Genomic DNA, 17,081 nt, shown 5'->3' on the forward strand with positions numbered 1-17,081 from the left:
TCTTTTCGTGATTTTTGTTAATGGCGGCTTTATTGTGATAAATTAATTAATTTCTAATGAAAAAGTGTAGTTTAAATTGTAAAAAGTACATAAAAGTGTAAATAAATTCATGGACTATAAGTGTAAAGTGATAGTTTTGTGAAAATTTAAAGTTAAAAGTGTTAAATTTGTGTGTAAAGTTAGAGGTAAAATTTGTTAAAGAAATTTTGTAACGGTACTTGTTGCTATTCAGTGAGAGCATAATGTGAGAGAGCAATGATAGCGTCGCGTTTAGTGTTGCCATTTGTTTAAAGGTGGCAGCGCTTGTTTTTATTATGTTTCAACCGTGTTTTTTATATCCGTTGAGTAATTTAAATTTCGATTTAAAAAAAAAAAAAGAAAATTTATTAAAAAACCAATTGTGAAATGAAATAAAATTATAAAATTTATAAAATTATTAGAAATTTATAAACATTTTGATAAAGACATAAAACCAATAAATTTTAAATTAAATACAAAATTAAAGAAAAATGTGTAAAGAAAAGCAGTATTATCAAGAGAAAGATGTCGGTAGCTTTTTATTGCAGGGTAAAAGGTAAGATTTTAGATTTAGTAAGATTGTAGATTCTTATAAAATTAATAATACCTAAAACCATTTATTTTAAAATTTTTTATACTTTTAACAAAGTTAATAAGTAAATAACATCTACTCCTGAGTTTTTCAAGTTTACTGCGTCTCTTAAGTTTAATAATCATTCATTCTTATCACATCTTTCCATTTCCAAACATATTTTCTTAATTTTATCTCTTAAAAGTTTGCCATTATGATTTCTGGGTAATTCCTTTACAAAAAATACACCATAATGTATTCTTTTATGCTGAACCTCTGTTTTACTTTCCACATATTTAATAACCTGCTGTTTCGTTAAAGTGCTACCCTCTCTCTTAACCACTGCTGCTGCTGCAACATCTTGCTTTACTTCATCATAAACTCCAAAGACACAAACATCTACCACATCCTCCATTTCAGCTATAATCTCTTCAATATCATTAGGAGAATATTGAAAACCTAAATATTTCATTATATCCTTGCAACGACCGGTTAAAAATAAAAAGTTATCCTCGTCCATATAACCCAAATCACCAGTATGTATGAAACCTTCGGAATCTAAAGTATCAGCAGTAGCTTTAGCATTATTATAGTAACCACACCATTCATAATTATGTCTAACACAAATCTCTCCTATTTCGTTGGGACCCAAACGCTCACCATTATTTACATTCACAATTTTCAGCTGAACATTTGGCAAAAGTCTACCCACTGATTTGGGTTTATTAGAGTTTAATCTACCGGCTACACCTCCGGTTTCAGTGCCACCATAACCATAAAATAATAAACCTTTAGTTAAGGCTGAACGCATACGTTCTAGATTTAACTCTGAACAATGGGATCCTGCAGTAAATATTAATTTAATACTTTGCATGGTTTCGGGTGTGTATTCCTTTAAAAGTGAAGCCTGTAACAAATTTGAGGGATTTGTGGAAAGAAAGTTAATTTTATATTTAACTATAAGTTGTAGCAAATATTCGGCTGTAAAATGTTGTTGGGTTATAATGCGTGTTCCACCTACTAAAACATTGGCCATAAAGGTTAAAAGACCACTAGACCAATCTATGCTACTAGTAGAAAACATTTTAGTAGTGTCATTTGTAAAACTGAAAACGAAGGAAATATCAGTTTAAGGACGAACATGTTAAGGTTTTTAGTAAATATTTACCCAAAATCTGTTATACACGTACTATTGGGTACACAAACTCCTTTCGGCATACCAGAAGTACCGGATGATACCATTATGACCATAGTTTGTTTACTGCCATATTTTAGCGGTTCAGCTCTGAAATAGACAGTGAAAATATATTAGTATGGATCTTGTAAGGCTTTGTCTTTCGATAATTTTGTATTATCAGTTAATCGCAATTCGCCGAGTTATTTGTAATGTTTTGAAACCCCATTTCGATACTGATTTGTACTTATAAATAGATTTTGAACTAAATCGTATATAGACCTAAAAATGTACTTTAAACTGATCTTTGTTTTGAATTCATAAATAGGACACAGAACTAGAAGATAAATAAAACTCTGAAAGAAACTTTGAACTTAAAGTAAATCCTCTCTGTTACATTCTAATCGAAATTCAACTGACTTCGAGCAAGACCTTGAACTATATTCTAAACTAAGACTAGAGTTAGTTTTTAAATTAGACTTTGGGTTGGACTTCCAACAGTTTTGGAATTAGATTTTAAAAACTAACTCTGATTTGAACTCATAATTATGACAGAAAACTATAAGGTATATAGAACTCTGAAAGAGACTTTGAACTAATCTCTGATATAGCTTTTTATGTTGGTCTTTATACAACTCTAAATTAGATTCTGGACAACATTATCTGGAAATTGTTACAATCTAATCGAAATCAAACTGACTTTGATCAAGACCCAAAACACAGCACAAAGATAGATTTTGAAAAATTGTGTATAATATTGATCTGAAATAGTTTCTGAAATAGATTCTCAATATGTTCCAGAACTGGAAAGCAAAGAAGAGAGCACTTTAATGTCTTATAAAGACTTTGATTAAAGTCCTAATTCGTCTGCTAAAGGCTTTGAATAAAGTCCTGCTTTAAACTTTTCAAAAATGTTTAAACTACACTTTCAGAAAATTGAAGTCTACAGATATTAAGTTACAAAATTAAGTGATATATTGATTACGTTCTGAAATGGACTCTAAACTTGATAGAGAACTGGAAAATAAAGAAGAGAAACTCATGTCTGATAGAGATTTTGTATAAAGTTCTGATTTAAACTCATGTCTGATAAAGACTTTGAATAAACTCCTGTTTAGAACTCTTAAAAAATGTCTAAACTACACTTTCAGAAATCTTTATATAATTAGAATAAAATTAAGATATTAATTGGCAAATTCGGTGATAACACTCTGAAATAGATTCCGAAATAGACTTTTAACATGATACAGAACTGGAAAGTAATGAAGAGAAACTCATGTCTGATAAAGATTTTGAATAAAGTCCTGATTTGACTCTTCAAAAATGTCTCAACTACACTTTGAAAAATCGCAAAATACAAGTCTACAGATACACTCTGAAAAAGATTCCGAAATGGACTTTCAACATAATACAGAACTAAAAAATAAGGAAGAGTCCTGATATTAACTCTTTAGAAATGTCTAAACTACACTTTCAGAAATCGTTATATATTTAGAACAAAATTCAAGTCTACAGATATTAGCTGACAAATATGGTGATATAAGCTTCTCTATAGGATACAGTGGGACAATTTTACAAAGGAAGAAAGTGGTACATTAACAAAGCAATGGCAAAAGAATGTCATTGGAATAGCATCCAATATAAGAGGATAAATCTTTAAGGGATGTTCTATAGATACTACAGTTTATACCTCGGACATACAATTTCCTACTTGAGAGAGCGCGAGGCGAAGTAAACAGTTCAAAAACTTTAAAGATTAAATCAAGGAAATATAAGCAGGCCAAAGAAGTAGACCAATTCTAATTTCTATAGAAGATGTTAAATGTTTCAGGTTCTAGGTGTTTATATTTAAAATGCTTTAAACATAATATATTTGCTAAAAAGTTAAGTTATCGCTGAATATTAAAAAAGGTCAGGCAATTTATGAGTCAAATATTCTATAGAATATTGCACTCAACTGATAACAACTTAACGAAAACAAAAAAACAATATAAAAATTCTATAAATATTTAAAAAAGTAATATACTTACTGATACAAATTCTCCTCATACCCTGATACCCGCTGCAATAAATCTTCTATTTGTGGGACATTTTCCAAATGATTGCACAGAGTATATATTAAAGGTTTGAAATTCTCACAAGCTGCTTTCACTTTTTCATATTGTAAACCATCACAGAATATAATTTTGGGACGACTAAACTCATAAAGATTACGAACAACAGCTAAAAAAAACAATATTTTTCTCTTTATAAAATCTTAAATCATTTAAAACATTTGATTCACCACCAACCCGTTTCCCATTTACAATTAATGGCCTGAAAAGGTGTACCATTAAACCACGAAGCCAAAGCCACTGGCATAACATAGGTGGTATCGGGTGCTAATATCCCCACCACATCATCGGCGTTTAATGAAAGACTTTTAAAATATTCAGCTATTTTAATGGCTGCTTTTAGGGCTGAACCATAGGTCATTGTGGTTTTTTCACTATCAGATATTTGCATTATATCTTGTGGATTTTGAGAGCGTAATACTTCTAAGGCCTTTGCTCCAGCAGAAATATTATCATTGCAAAGTTTAGGTTTATCCAAACCCTTCCAGAGTTTTTCTTCTTGGTGGTAGATGGTTATAAAATCTGCCATGTTTTTCAAAGAGAATTTGTTTTTATTTTTGTTTTGAGATCGTGCGTAGTTGTGTGTTTATTTGTTTAGTGACTTTGTTAAACTAAATATTTTTTTATAGCAAAATGTATATTTTCACTTTCACGATAAACTTATCTTTTTACTAAAAACAAAACACAATCTTATTATTGTGTGTGAAGATAAATATTCCTAGTTAAATATGTTTTGACGTAACGACTTAGAAAAAAACATATTTAACTAAAAAGTTAAATATGTTATGACGTAACGATTTAAGACCTGAAAATTAAATTTTTCGACAAATCGACATATTTAACTGCAAAGTTAAATATGTTTTTTAAATAACTTAGCTAAAATTCATAAAGATCATGGTTGGTTGGTTGGTTTACGTGGTAGTTCACTACACGCGAACTGTCAAGTAGAGTCAAAGAGACCCCGTTTTGACCGGACCACTCCACTCGTCAGATGTTGAATTTGTAGTATTAGATCCAGCCCGTAGCTGTGAGAAATCTGAGGATATCATTAAGCCTAAAGACAGATATCTCGCCAAGGTTAGATATGAAGTAATTGCCAAGGAAGCGGTTTCTCTTTACGGCCAGAGCAGGGCATTCACAGAGGAGATGGAAGACCGTTTCTTCCTTTTCCCTGTCTTTGCAACTGCGACAGTGATCATTGAAAGGGAGCCCAAGCCGACTTGCGTGTCTGCCTATTACCCAGTGTCCTGTTATTACTGCTATCAGCCTCGATATGTCCCGCCTACTTCGATTTATAAGGTGTCTTGTGCGTTTCTCATTGAAGGAGGGCCACAATAACTTGGCCCCTTTACATGTGTCTAGGTTATTCCATCTGTTTTCAGCTTTTTGAAGAAAGAATCTGAGGATATTGCTCTTGATATAACTTAACGGAGTTGCTACTGGAACGGCGTCGGAGATATCAAGAGCAGATCCCGTTCTTGCAAGCTCATCTGCCTGTTCATTACCGTAGTAGTCCCTATGCGCAGGGACCCAAACAAGGGTAATGTCAGACAGCCGACCCAGCATTGACAGATCCTTCTTGCATTGTCTGACTAATAAGGAAGTAGTAGTATAAGAGTTTAGTGAGAGAAGTGCCGCTTGACTATCGACAAAGATTCCTATGTTGCCGCGAATATTGAGGTCATGTAACACCCTACAGGCTGACATTATCGCAAAAATTTCAGCCTGAAAGACACTACAGTTGTTGGGAAGACGATGGGATATACTTACCCCAGCTTCTTCACAAAAGACACCAGAACCAACGCCGCAGTTCATTTTAGAACCATCTGTAAAGATTCTGGTGGTATATTCGCTCGGTAGATTACCTCTACACCACTCGCTCCTGGAAGGAACTCTGACTTTGAAGACTCTATCAAAGTCCGTGTGTGGGGTAATATAGTCGGATGGTTGGTTCAAGATTGGAGGTAGCAAGCTTAAAATCTTAGCGTGTCCATATGTTCTTGATATCCAACTTCCGGATGAGTTAAGTCTTACTGCGCTACAAGCAGATATGGTCATTATGTGCAGATCTATGGGTAGGATATGCAATATAGTGTTCAGAGCTTCTGAAGGACTAGTTCTTATGGCACCTGTTATCCCAATGCATGCTGATCTCTGAACTTTGTATAGTTGATCCACAACAAACTTCTTCTTAGTTGAAGTCCACCATACAAGAGATCCGTATGTAAGAATAGGACGTACTATGGCTGTGTACATCCATTTAACTATGTTGGGACTAAGTCCCCATTTCATTCCAAACATCTTACGACAGGTATAGTAGGCGACCGTTGCCTTCTTGACTCTGTGCTGGATGTTGAGTTTCCATGATAATTTGGAGTCTAGAATAGTTCCTAGATATTTGGCATTGTTTGATAAGGGGATTTCGCGGTTTTTTAACCGTGGCAGGTTGAAGCTTGGAATCTTGGTCTTTGTTGTGAATAGTACCAGTTCTGTCTTACTTGGATTTACTCCTAGACCACTGTCTGTGGCCCAATTACTGAGTAGCACCAGAGCACCAGACATAATATCGCTAATCACGTCTGGGAACATTCCTGATACCAGTATCACAACGTCGTCCGCATAGGCAACGACCTTTATCCCTCTGTTGTCCAGTTCCTTAAGAATCGTATTAACAACGATAAGCCAAAGTAGTGGAGAGATTACACCGCCCTGAGGTGTGCCTCGTTCAACTCGTTTGGACTTAACGCTGTTACCAAGACTTGCAGTAATAATTCTAGATTTCAACATAGTTACCAACCAGTTGCTGATATATTCTTCAACATCCAGATTAGCGAGAGCTTGTTGAATTGCAGAAGTATTTACGTTATTGAAGGCACCTTCTATGTCTAAGAAGGCTCCCATAGTGTATTGTTTGAATTCGAGGGATCTTTCTATAACTCTTACAACCTCATGTAGAGCTGTCTCAGTAGATCGTCCTTTAAGGTAGGCATGTTGACTGGTTGAAAGCCGTGATGAGCTCTCTAGCCGTTGCCTAATATGTGAGTCGATGAGTCTTTCCAGCGTTTTGAGTTGAAAAGATGAAAGACTAATTGGACGAAAGTCCTTCGCATTTTCATGACTCCTTTTGCCAGCTTTGGGAATAAAAACGACCTTAACCTTTCTCCAGTTTACCGGAACATGGTTGAGAGAGAGGCTGAGCGTGTATATTATATGAAGCCAGGGGATGATATATTCTTTTGCACTTTGTAACATCTTTGGCAAAATGCCATCAGGCCCTGGTGATTTGAAAGGGAAAAAAAAAAATCAATCGCCCATGAGATTCTATCATAAGAGATGATATTTTCATTGATTCCCGTTAGAGTCCTACTGTCAGTGAAGATTTCCTTGACAGCATCTTTGCAGCCAGGGAAGTGAGTATTCAGTAGGATGTCAAGAGATTCTGCCGAGGATTCTGACCAAGTGTCGTCCTTCCTCTTAATATAGGTTGGATTAGATTGGCCTTTAGCAAGAATTTTGCTAAGTCTAGCAGAATCCTTTGTGTTATCTATAGATTCGCAGAAACTTCTCCATGAGGTTCTTTTTGCGAGTGCTATAGCTTTCTTATAAACTTTTAGTTTGTCGCGGTATGGCTGCCACGATTTATTGTTGTAGCATGTGTTAAAGGCCCTACGTGTTTCCTTACGTAGCTTAGATAGTTCCGAATTCCACCATGGAGGGAAGCTTTTCTTTGCCTTTGTGATTGGACAGGAGACTTCGAAAGCCTTACCTAAGACTTTGCTAAAGTGTTCTTCTATCTTTTCAAGCCCAGTGATTGAATCATCAACCACTGGAGTTTTCTTGAGCTTATGTCTAAGGATCCCTTTATATTTGAACCAATCGGTTCTTCTTGGGTTCCTATAGACCATTTTTCCGTCGAGTTTTGTAATATAATATCGAAGAGGATCCAATTGTGATCTGAAAAAGATTTTTCATTGGATACCCTCCACCTATCAACTGATATTTTAGATCTGTCGCTAATGAGTGTAATGTCCAGTACTTCCTCCCACCCATTATAATTATCCGTACTTGGAAAAATGAAAGTAGGTTTGTTGCCAGAGTTACATATGTTTAGGTTGTTAGTATTAATGAAATTGAAGATTGACTCACCCCTTTCATTAGTTTCGCTGCTACCCCAGATTGTATGCCTTGCATTGGCATCACAGCCTAGGATTATGTCGTCAGATGTCTCAATTACGGCCAGGAGATCGCTCACTTCGTCTGGTGGTGCTGTCTTCTCGTGTGCCATATAGCTTGAGGCAATCATGAAGCTTCTGTTGTGCGGTAGCTCGACCTTTGCGACTGTTAGGTCTTCTGAGCTAAGCTGTGTACAAAGAAAAATGTTAATCGATTTTTTAGCAATTAGACATGATCGTGGCCTACCATTACTTCTTGCATATAGTATGTTGTATGTAGATGCTGGGAACCCTTTAACTTCTGAGTCCGTGACCCAGGGTTCTTGAACCAGGCAAATGTCCAGGTTTTCCTCGGCTAGGAGAACCCGTAGATTGTCTGAAGCACACTTTGAGTGCTTCAGATTAATTTGCACTATCTTTAGTGCCATTGTCAGGTTTAATAGGTGGCTCGGAGAGTTTCATGCCAGTGAGCAGAGAGTTGGCAGCTTCCATCTCATCCGTCTCTTCACTCCCCGATTTTGTCGGCCGGAACACCTTTACTTTGGCGCCCCTCACCCCAAAGAACAGCCTAAAGCCCACCTTCTCCAGCTCAACGGAGCCAGCTTCTGTGATGGCGAGAATTAGACATGTGTGCCCTTCGCCTTGTTCTGTGCGGATGATAGCCCAGTCATTCATGTGTATGTTGGGATTCTGCCGTTTGAGGCATTCCAACATCTTGGGTGCTTCGGCGCTCATCTTTGGTAACCAAACTCTTGCACGAGGTCTCATTGGAATTTCCTCAGCAGGGATTAGTTTAAGGCTTAAACCTACCCATGCATCTCTAATCTTAGTGATGCATTTGTTGAGGAACCCCTTTGAGAATTCGTCCAGGCATTTGATCACCCTGTATCCCCGGTGAATCTCACTGGAGTCAAAACGGGGTACCTTGTCGTCTTTGTTAGTGAGCAAGTGTTCCATAACGAGCTCAGTTAATTTAGACTCAATGGTACCCCATTCTGTTACTACAGGGTTGATGGCCCCATCTTTTTCAGTAACCAGAGCCATTAGGAGGTGGTCCTTCACCACTTCGTTAAATGGTCTTCTGGCAGTTGTCGTGATGGCTACAGGTCCCGGAGTGGTTTTGCATTCTATTACCTTCCTCCTTTTTGGCGATTTACCATCCTCAACCTGTGAGCGGTTTCGCTTGGACCTTTCGGTTTCAGCAGCCATTTTGGATGTGCTGGGTGCGGTCTCCAAAAACTTTTGGTACTCATCCACCACAGCTTGATATTTGACGCGATCATCTTCATCGCGTTCATGAGGTGTACCATTAGCAGCATTCTTGGCAATCTTGTCGAGAATGAAAACAGCCTTGGTATATCTAGCTTTGAGGATGTCTTTCTGACTTTTCCTTTTTGGCCTTTTTTTCCTCGAATTGTCGCCAGCCTTGGCGTCGGATTGAGGAGTATTTGTCGGGCTTTTTGAGGGTAGGAGAGTGCTATGTCTTTCATTCCCACTACCTGAAGGACTCACTACCGTCTCTTGACTAGAGGCGAGAAGTTCGTCCTCGGATGAGGATCCAATCTCATCCTTTCTTCGTTGTTTTTGTTTTTGTTTTTTTTCTGTGTTAGTTTCCATATGTTGGTCCCACGAGTAGGCACGTAAGGGAAGAGACGATCCATGCAGTGACGGCGTACATGGACTAGACTAGGATTTACAACCGGCCCGTGTCGTGGCACCGGAGGGGAGCTGTTAGCGACTAATCTTCTTTAACCACTGATTAGCCATTCAGATTCTCGGCACTGCTACCAACCACCTTAACCTTACAAGTGGGGGATGGGGATGGGGAGGAGACGGGATTGTTTATAGGAAAATTGGGAATTGAGGATAGGAGGGATAACCTTTGGTCATGAAGGCTTTTGAGTTCAGTGTCTTCCAAATACAAAGGGCTTATGCCGAGTGTATTTGCAATGCAAAAGAACCACAGCCAACACTAAAGCCACCACATCGCGGCAAGATTGTTATCCAGGTGGTGGTCATAAAGATCATATTTTATCAAATTTTATTAAAAAAAATAAACTTACATATTTTGTAAACTTTTAAAAACTTATACATGACTAAAATTTGTATGCCATTTAAAGTTTTATTTTTGCTAAGGCTTAACTTTATTGATCTTTTGAGGCATTTTGCCCAAAATTAGGCTTTGGCCCAAGTGGACGTATAAGGGAGTGGCACGCATAACCACCATATGGAAAATGTGTGCAAGGGTCTTAGTTCTCACACTACGTATATAGAATTCCCGAATTGAATTTATGGGATTTTTAACGAAATTTTGAAAAAATGAACTTGGAGAAAGTTCTTGATTTATCTACGAGATTTGGTCAAAGTGGGCATATAAGGGAGAGGCATGTATAACCACCATATGGAAAATGTGTGCAAGGGTCTTCGTTATCACATCCCGTTTACAGAATTCCCTAATTGAATTTGTGGGATTTTTAACGAATTTTTGAAAACAAATTATTTGAGAAATTTCTTGATTTTTCTAAAGGATTTGGTCAAAGTGGGCATATATGGGAGAGGCACGTATAGCCACCATATGGGAAATATGTACAAGGGTCCCAGTTGTCACATCCCGTATATAGAATTCCCGAATTGAATTTGTGGAATTTTTAACGAATTTTGTAAAACAAATTATTTGAGAAATTTCTTGATTTCTCTAAAGGATTTGGTCAAAGTGGGCATATATGGGAGAGGCACGTATAGCCACCATATGGGATATATGTACAAGGATCCTAGTTATCATATTCCGTATATAGAATTCCCGAATTGAATTTGTGGGATTTTTAACGAATTTTTGAAAAAAAAAATTATTTGAGAAATTTCTTGATTTCTCTAAAGGATTTGGCCAAAGTGGGCATATATGGGAGAGGCACGTATAGCCACAATATGGGAAATATGTACAAGGGTCCTAGTTGTCACATCCCGTATATAGAATTCCCGAATTGAATTTGTGGGATTTTTAACGAATTTTTGAAAAAAAATGTTTGAGAAATTTCTTGATTTCTCTCAAGGATTTGGTCAAAGTGGGCATATATGGGAGAGGCACGTATAGCCACCATATGGGAAATATGTACAAGGGTCCCAGTTGTCACATCCCGTATATAGAATTCCCGAATTGAATTTGTGGGATTTTTAACGAATTTTTTAAAACAAACTATTTGAGAAATTTCTTGATTTCTCTCAAGGATTTGGTCAAAGTGGGCATATATGGGAGAGGCACGTATAGCCACCATATGGGAAATATGTACAAGGGTCCCAGTTGTCACATCCCGTATATAGAATTCCCGAATTGAATTTGTGGGATTTTTAACGAATTTTTTAAAACAAACTATTTGAGAAATTTCTTGATTTCTCTAAAGGATTTGGTCAAAGTGGGCATATATGGGAGAGGCACGTATAGCCACCATATGGGAAATATGTACAAGGGTCCCAGTTGTCACATCCCGTATATAGAATTCCCGAATTGAATTTGTGGGATTTTTAACGAATTTAAAAAAAAAAAAAAATTATTTGATATTGATATTGCAAAAGGGGTGCCACGGCTTACTGCGAATGATTTTTGAATATTTGGCCATAAACCAAAGAAAACTAAAAGTGCTTAAAACTCCGTTGAAACGCGTTTAAATCGAAAAATAAGATATTTGGCCATAAACCAAAGAAAACTAAAAGTGCTTAAAACTCCGTTGAAACGCGTTTAAATCTAAAAATAAGCTTATTTTGTGATCACTCATATTATCCTCCAAAAATCGATTTTTTGGTCAAAAACTTAAAGAAAACTAAAATCGCTTATAACTCCGTTAAAACACATTTAAATCGAAAAATAAGCTTATTTTGTGATTACCCATATTACCCTCCAAAAATCGATTTTTTGGCACAAAAATTTAAAGAAAACTAAATTCGCTTATAACTCCGTTAAAACGCGTATAAATCGAAAAATAAGCTTATTTTGTGATCACCAATATTTTCATCCAAAAATCGATTTTTTGGTCCAAAACTTAAAGAAAACTAAAATTGCTTATAACTCCGCTAAAACGCGTTTAAATCTAAAAATAAGCTTATTTTGTGATCACCCATATTATCCTCCAAAAATCGATTTTTTGGTCCAAAACATAAAGAAAACTAAAATCGCTTATAACTCCGTTTAAACGCATTTAAATCGAAAAATAAGCTTATTTTGTGATCACTCATATTATCCTCCAAAAATCAATTTTTTGGTCCAAAACTTAAAGAAAACTTAAATCGCTTATAACTCCGTTAAAACGCGTTTAAATCGAAAAATAAGCTCATTTTGTGATCACCCATATTATCCTCCAAAAGTCGATTTTTTGGTCCCAAACTTAAAGAAAACAAAAATCGCTTATAACTTCGTTTAAACGCGTTTAAATAAAAAAAAAGGCTTATTTTGTGATCATCCATATTATGCTCCAAAAATCGATTTTTTGGCCCAAAACTTAAAGAAAACTAAAATCGCTTATAACTCCGTTAAAACGCGTTTAAATCGAAAAATAAGCTTATTTTGTGATCACCAATATTTTCATCCAAAAATCGATTTTTTGGTCCAAAACTTAAAGAAAACTAAAATCGCTTATAACTCCGTTAAAACGCGTTTAAATCGAAAACTAAGCTTATTTTGTGATCACCCATATTATCCTCCAAAAATCGATTTTTTGGTCCAAAACTTTTATCGCTTATAACTCCGTTAAAACGCGTTTAAATCGAAAAATAAGCTTATTTTGTGATCACCCATATTATGCTCCAAAAATCGATTTGTTGGCCCAAAACATAAAGAAAACTAAAATCGCTTATAACTCCGTTAAAACGCGTTTAAATCGAAAAATAAGCTTATTTTGTGATCACCCATATTATCCTCCAAAAATCGATTTTTTGGTCCAAAACTTTTATCGCTTATAACTCCGTTAAAACGCGTTTAAATCGAAAAATAAGCTTATTTTGTGATCACTTATATTATGCTCCAAAAATCGATCTTTTGGTCCAAAACTTAAAGAAAACTTAAATCGCTTATAACTCCGTTAAAACGCATTTAAATCGAAAAATAAGCTTATTTTGTGATCACCCATATTATCCTCCAAAAATCGATTTTTTGGTCCCAAACTTAAAGAAAACTAAAATTGCTTATAACTCCGTTAAAACGCGTTAAAATCAAAAAATAAGCTTATTTTGTGATCATCCATATTATGCTCCAAAAATCGATTTTTTTGTCCAAAACTTAAAGAAAACTAAAATCGCTTATAACTTCGTTTAAACGCGTTTAAATCGAAAAATAAGCTTGTTTTGTGATCACTCATATTATGCTCCAAAAATCGATCTTTTGGCCCAAAACTGAAAGAAAACTTAAATCGCTTATAACTCGGTTAAAACGCATTTAAATCGAAAAATAAGCTTATTTTGTGATCACCCATATTATCCTCCAAAAATAGATTTTTTGGTCCAAAACTTAAAGAAAACTTAAATCGCTTATAACTCCGTTAAAACTCGTTTAAATAGAAAAATAAGCTTATTTTGTGATCACTCATATTATCCTCCAAAAATCGATTTTTTGGTCCAAAACTTAAAGAAAACTAAAATCGCTTATAACTCCGTTAAAACGCGTTTAAATCGAAAAATAAGCTTATTTTGTGATCACTCATATTATGCTCCAAAAACTTAAATTGCTTATAACTCCGTTAAAACCCGTTTAAATCGAAAAATAAGCTTATTTTGTGATCACTCATATTATCCTCCAAAAATCGATTTTTTGGTCCCAAACTTAAAGAAAACTAAAATCGCTTATAACTCCGTTAAAACGCGTTTGAATCGAAAAATAAGCTTATTTTGTGATCACTCATATTATCCTCCAAAAATCGATTTTTTGGTCCCAAACTTAAAGAAAACTTAAATCGCTTATAACTCCGTTAAAACGCGTTTAAATCGAAAAATAAACTTATTTTGTGATCACTCATATTATCCTCCAAAAATCGATTTTTTGGTCCAAAACTTAAAGAAAACTAAAATCGCTTATAGCTCCGTTAAAACGCGTTTAAATCGAAAAATAAGCTTATTTTGTGATCACTAATATTTTCATCCAAAAATCGATTTTTTGGTCCAAAACTTAAAGAAAACTAAAATCGCTTATAACTCCGTTAAAACGCGTTTAAATCGAAAAATAAGCTTATTTTGTTATCACCCATATTTTGGTCCAAAGTAATAAACACTTACCTCCAGAAAACAATTTATCATTATAGTTTAGTAAAGAGGCAAAACTTAAATTTAACAAGTAAGAAGAAATTTTACGAAATTTTCGTTATTTTAGAAACTATTTAGGAACTGCTTTCATAATAAAGAATAGTCGAAATCATGTCTGTTAGAATGATATAAGGCTAGGTTCCCCAAGATATCCGAGGCATAGTTTTTCCGGGATTTTGCATTGCTTTTTATATGACAATTTATCGAAAATATCTTTGGACCTTCTTTTTCAACATATTGACATCACTCAATCCTTGTCACTCTCTTTAAGGACTCAGAGTAAAAACATTATAGCGTAGCAAAGTTTAATTCTTCTCACGAAGTTAAAATTAATCAAAGTTTGAACTAAAAAATTTCCATAAATCTTCAAGAGATTACCGAAAAACTAAGAGTCATTAAAGTTAAAATTGATCAAAGTTTGAATTGAAAAATTTCCATAAATCTTCGAGATATTACCGAAAAACTAAGAGTCATTATAATGAGTAAGCTTTATGCCAAAAACATAATCCTAATTTCTCCATATCTGGTTAGTTTTTTTTCGTAACATTTAGTTTTAAAGCAAAAATTATTTTAAACGGATGAATATATAACGGTTAAACGATAAATGCCAGCTGAGATAACGGACCTTTAACAGATTGTTGCTGCCAAAAATAGTTTTCTAGTTAAATAAAATAAAATTTGAACAGATTAGCACCAACAACAATAAAACTATAACTATATAAATAGGTTTACTTTAGCAATTTTAGACATTAGTTTAAATGAAGTTATTGCTAAAGAAAGTTAAAAATTAAAGAAACAAGATGCTTGACTATTTGTGTAACTACGATAAGGAGGAAAAACTCTGGACCAGCTCTAAAAGACATGGCTACTACAATGAAAATGTATCGGCCGGTGAATTGGCATTTAATCACATGCGTAATACAAATCCCTCGGAAATTATGCAAATTAGCGATTCCGAAGGTACCGTTTTAACTTATGGTTCCGCTTTAGCAGCGGCCATAAGAACAACATTTTGAGAAGATTGGTTTAACAGAAAATGATATAGTAAGTATTATAGCTCCCAATACAACATATGTTATGACCGTGGCATTGGCAGCTTTATTCAATGGTACTCCTTTTCAACCCATGAATACAGTTATAGAAAGCAGTGAGTTCTAAAATGGGTTTTCAAAAAAAAGAGAAGATTTGATTTTGTTTAATTTTTATAGATATTTGTATGCAAATTTTCGATAAAATTAAACCGAAGATTATATTCTGTGATGGTTTACAATATGAAAAGTTGAAAAAAGCTGCAAAAGCTTTTAAACCAGCTATTTATACCCTTTGTAATCATTTGGAAAATGTACCACGAATCGAGGAACTATTGGAGCCCAGCCAAAGTGAAGAGAATTACAAGTGAGTATTGAAGATCTAAAAAATTAAAAGGTTTTGGTTAAACCAGAAACTTTTATAAAGTTTACAAAGATTATCTTCAATTAATTCACAACTTCATTCGTTGCATCTTCAGGCCCAAACCTTTATCTAGGGGTCCAACTCAAACTATGGTTATAATGCTTTCCTCTGGCACCACCGGCTTACCCAAAGGAATATGCTTATCAAATCGTTATGTTCTATCAGATTATGCGTATGTTTTCAGATTTAAGTTAAACTAAGTTCCATTTTTAACTTCACCTTTTAATAAATTCTTACAGTTTAACCTATCAATATGATACGATATTCTAGACCAGCAGCATAGATTGGCTGACAGGTCTGCTTACTTTCTTAACCAATATTTTGATAGGAGGTGTAAGAATCATTACCAGCAAACCCTATACTGCAGAATATTTACATGAAATTATTACTAAATACAAAATTAGTGTGTTAATCACCAATCCCTCTGCTATGTTGGAGTTAACTTCATTGCCCATCTTTTCCAAGGAATCTCTAAAAAGTATGCGCATGATAATAATGGGTGGTTCTTCATGTCCCGAAAAAACTTTGAAACTTATACGCTCCAGCTTAACAAATGGTAAATTATATTTCAGTTATGGCAGCTCTGAACTGGGCGTAGTTGCTTTTAATTCTCGTAATTATAAATTGAAATCGGTGGGTCAAATTATACCAAATTTAGAAATGAAAATTGTGGATACGACTACAGGTGAACGTTTGGGTCCCAATGCAAGGATATTATAAAAATCCTGAAGCTAATAATTCCACCATAGATGCAGAGGGTTTTATACGCACTGGCGACTTGGGTTATGTGGATGATGAACATTATTTGTATATAGTGGATCGTTGTCGTGATGTTATGAAATACTGGGGCTATAAATGGTCACCACATGAAATTGAGATATTGGTTGCTGAAATGCCCGAAGTTGAGGAAGTTTGTGCTTTTGGTATTTACGATAATGTTAAACTATATGTACAAGCTGCAGCAGTGGTTCTTAAACCGGGCTGTTCTTTAACATCTAAAGATGTGGTGGAATTTGTGGAACGCCGCAGTGAAGTCCATTATAAACATTTAGATGCTGGTGCTTATATTGTGAATGAATTGCCACGCAATAGAAATGGTAAAGTTATGAGAGATAAAGTTTTGGAAATGTGTTTGGCTATGCAGAAGGAGGAGAGTGAACAAGTGGATAGATAAAGAGTTGAAATTTCTATTATTTTAAATTAATTTTAAGCTTACTTTTGTTTAGTTTCCCTTAATAAAATATGTTAGAAAAGAAAAAGTTCTATGTTGATTTCCTTTTTATAATATCTGTTCAACA

The 17,081-nt window shown here is 34.9% G+C and overlaps 1 protein-coding gene and 1 pseudogene across 3 annotated transcripts; one reads left to right on the forward strand and one right to left on the reverse strand.

Annotated features, from left to right (window-relative positions):
* Positions 1–115: 115 nt before the first annotated feature.
* Positions 116–8,477, reverse strand: LOC111682286 (luciferin 4-monooxygenase-like). 3 transcript variants are annotated; one of them, XM_046948692.1, is made up of 6 exons: positions 8,303–8,443; positions 8,024–8,237; positions 4,055–4,399; positions 3,794–3,986; positions 1,758–1,874; positions 116–1,695 (listed from the first exon to the last, which is right to left on the reverse strand). In XM_046948692.1, the coding sequence occupies exons 1-6, from the start codon at positions 8,309–8,311 to the stop codon at positions 732–734; spliced, it is 1,842 nt and encodes a 613-aa protein (XP_046804648.1). In that variant the 5' UTR covers positions 8,312–8,443; the 3' UTR covers positions 116–731. The 3 variants fall into 3 exon arrangements, with proteins under 3 accessions (XP_046804648.1, XP_046804647.1, XP_046804646.1); XM_046948691.1 differs by having other exon boundaries at positions 123–1,695; positions 8,297–8,439; XM_046948690.1 differs by having other exon boundaries at positions 127–1,695; positions 8,024–8,477.
* A 6,654-nt stretch (positions 8,478–15,131) lies between these two features.
* On the forward strand, positions 15,132–16,623 carry LOC111682290 (annotated as a pseudogene).
* The last annotated feature ends 458 nt before the right edge of the window (positions 16,624–17,081 follow it).

Source organism: Lucilia cuprina, chromosome 4 (genome assembly GCF_022045245.1).
Source record: "Lucilia cuprina isolate Lc7/37 chromosome 4, ASM2204524v1, whole genome shotgun sequence".
Lineage (NCBI taxonomy): Eukaryota > Metazoa > Arthropoda > Insecta > Diptera > Calliphoridae > Lucilia > Lucilia cuprina.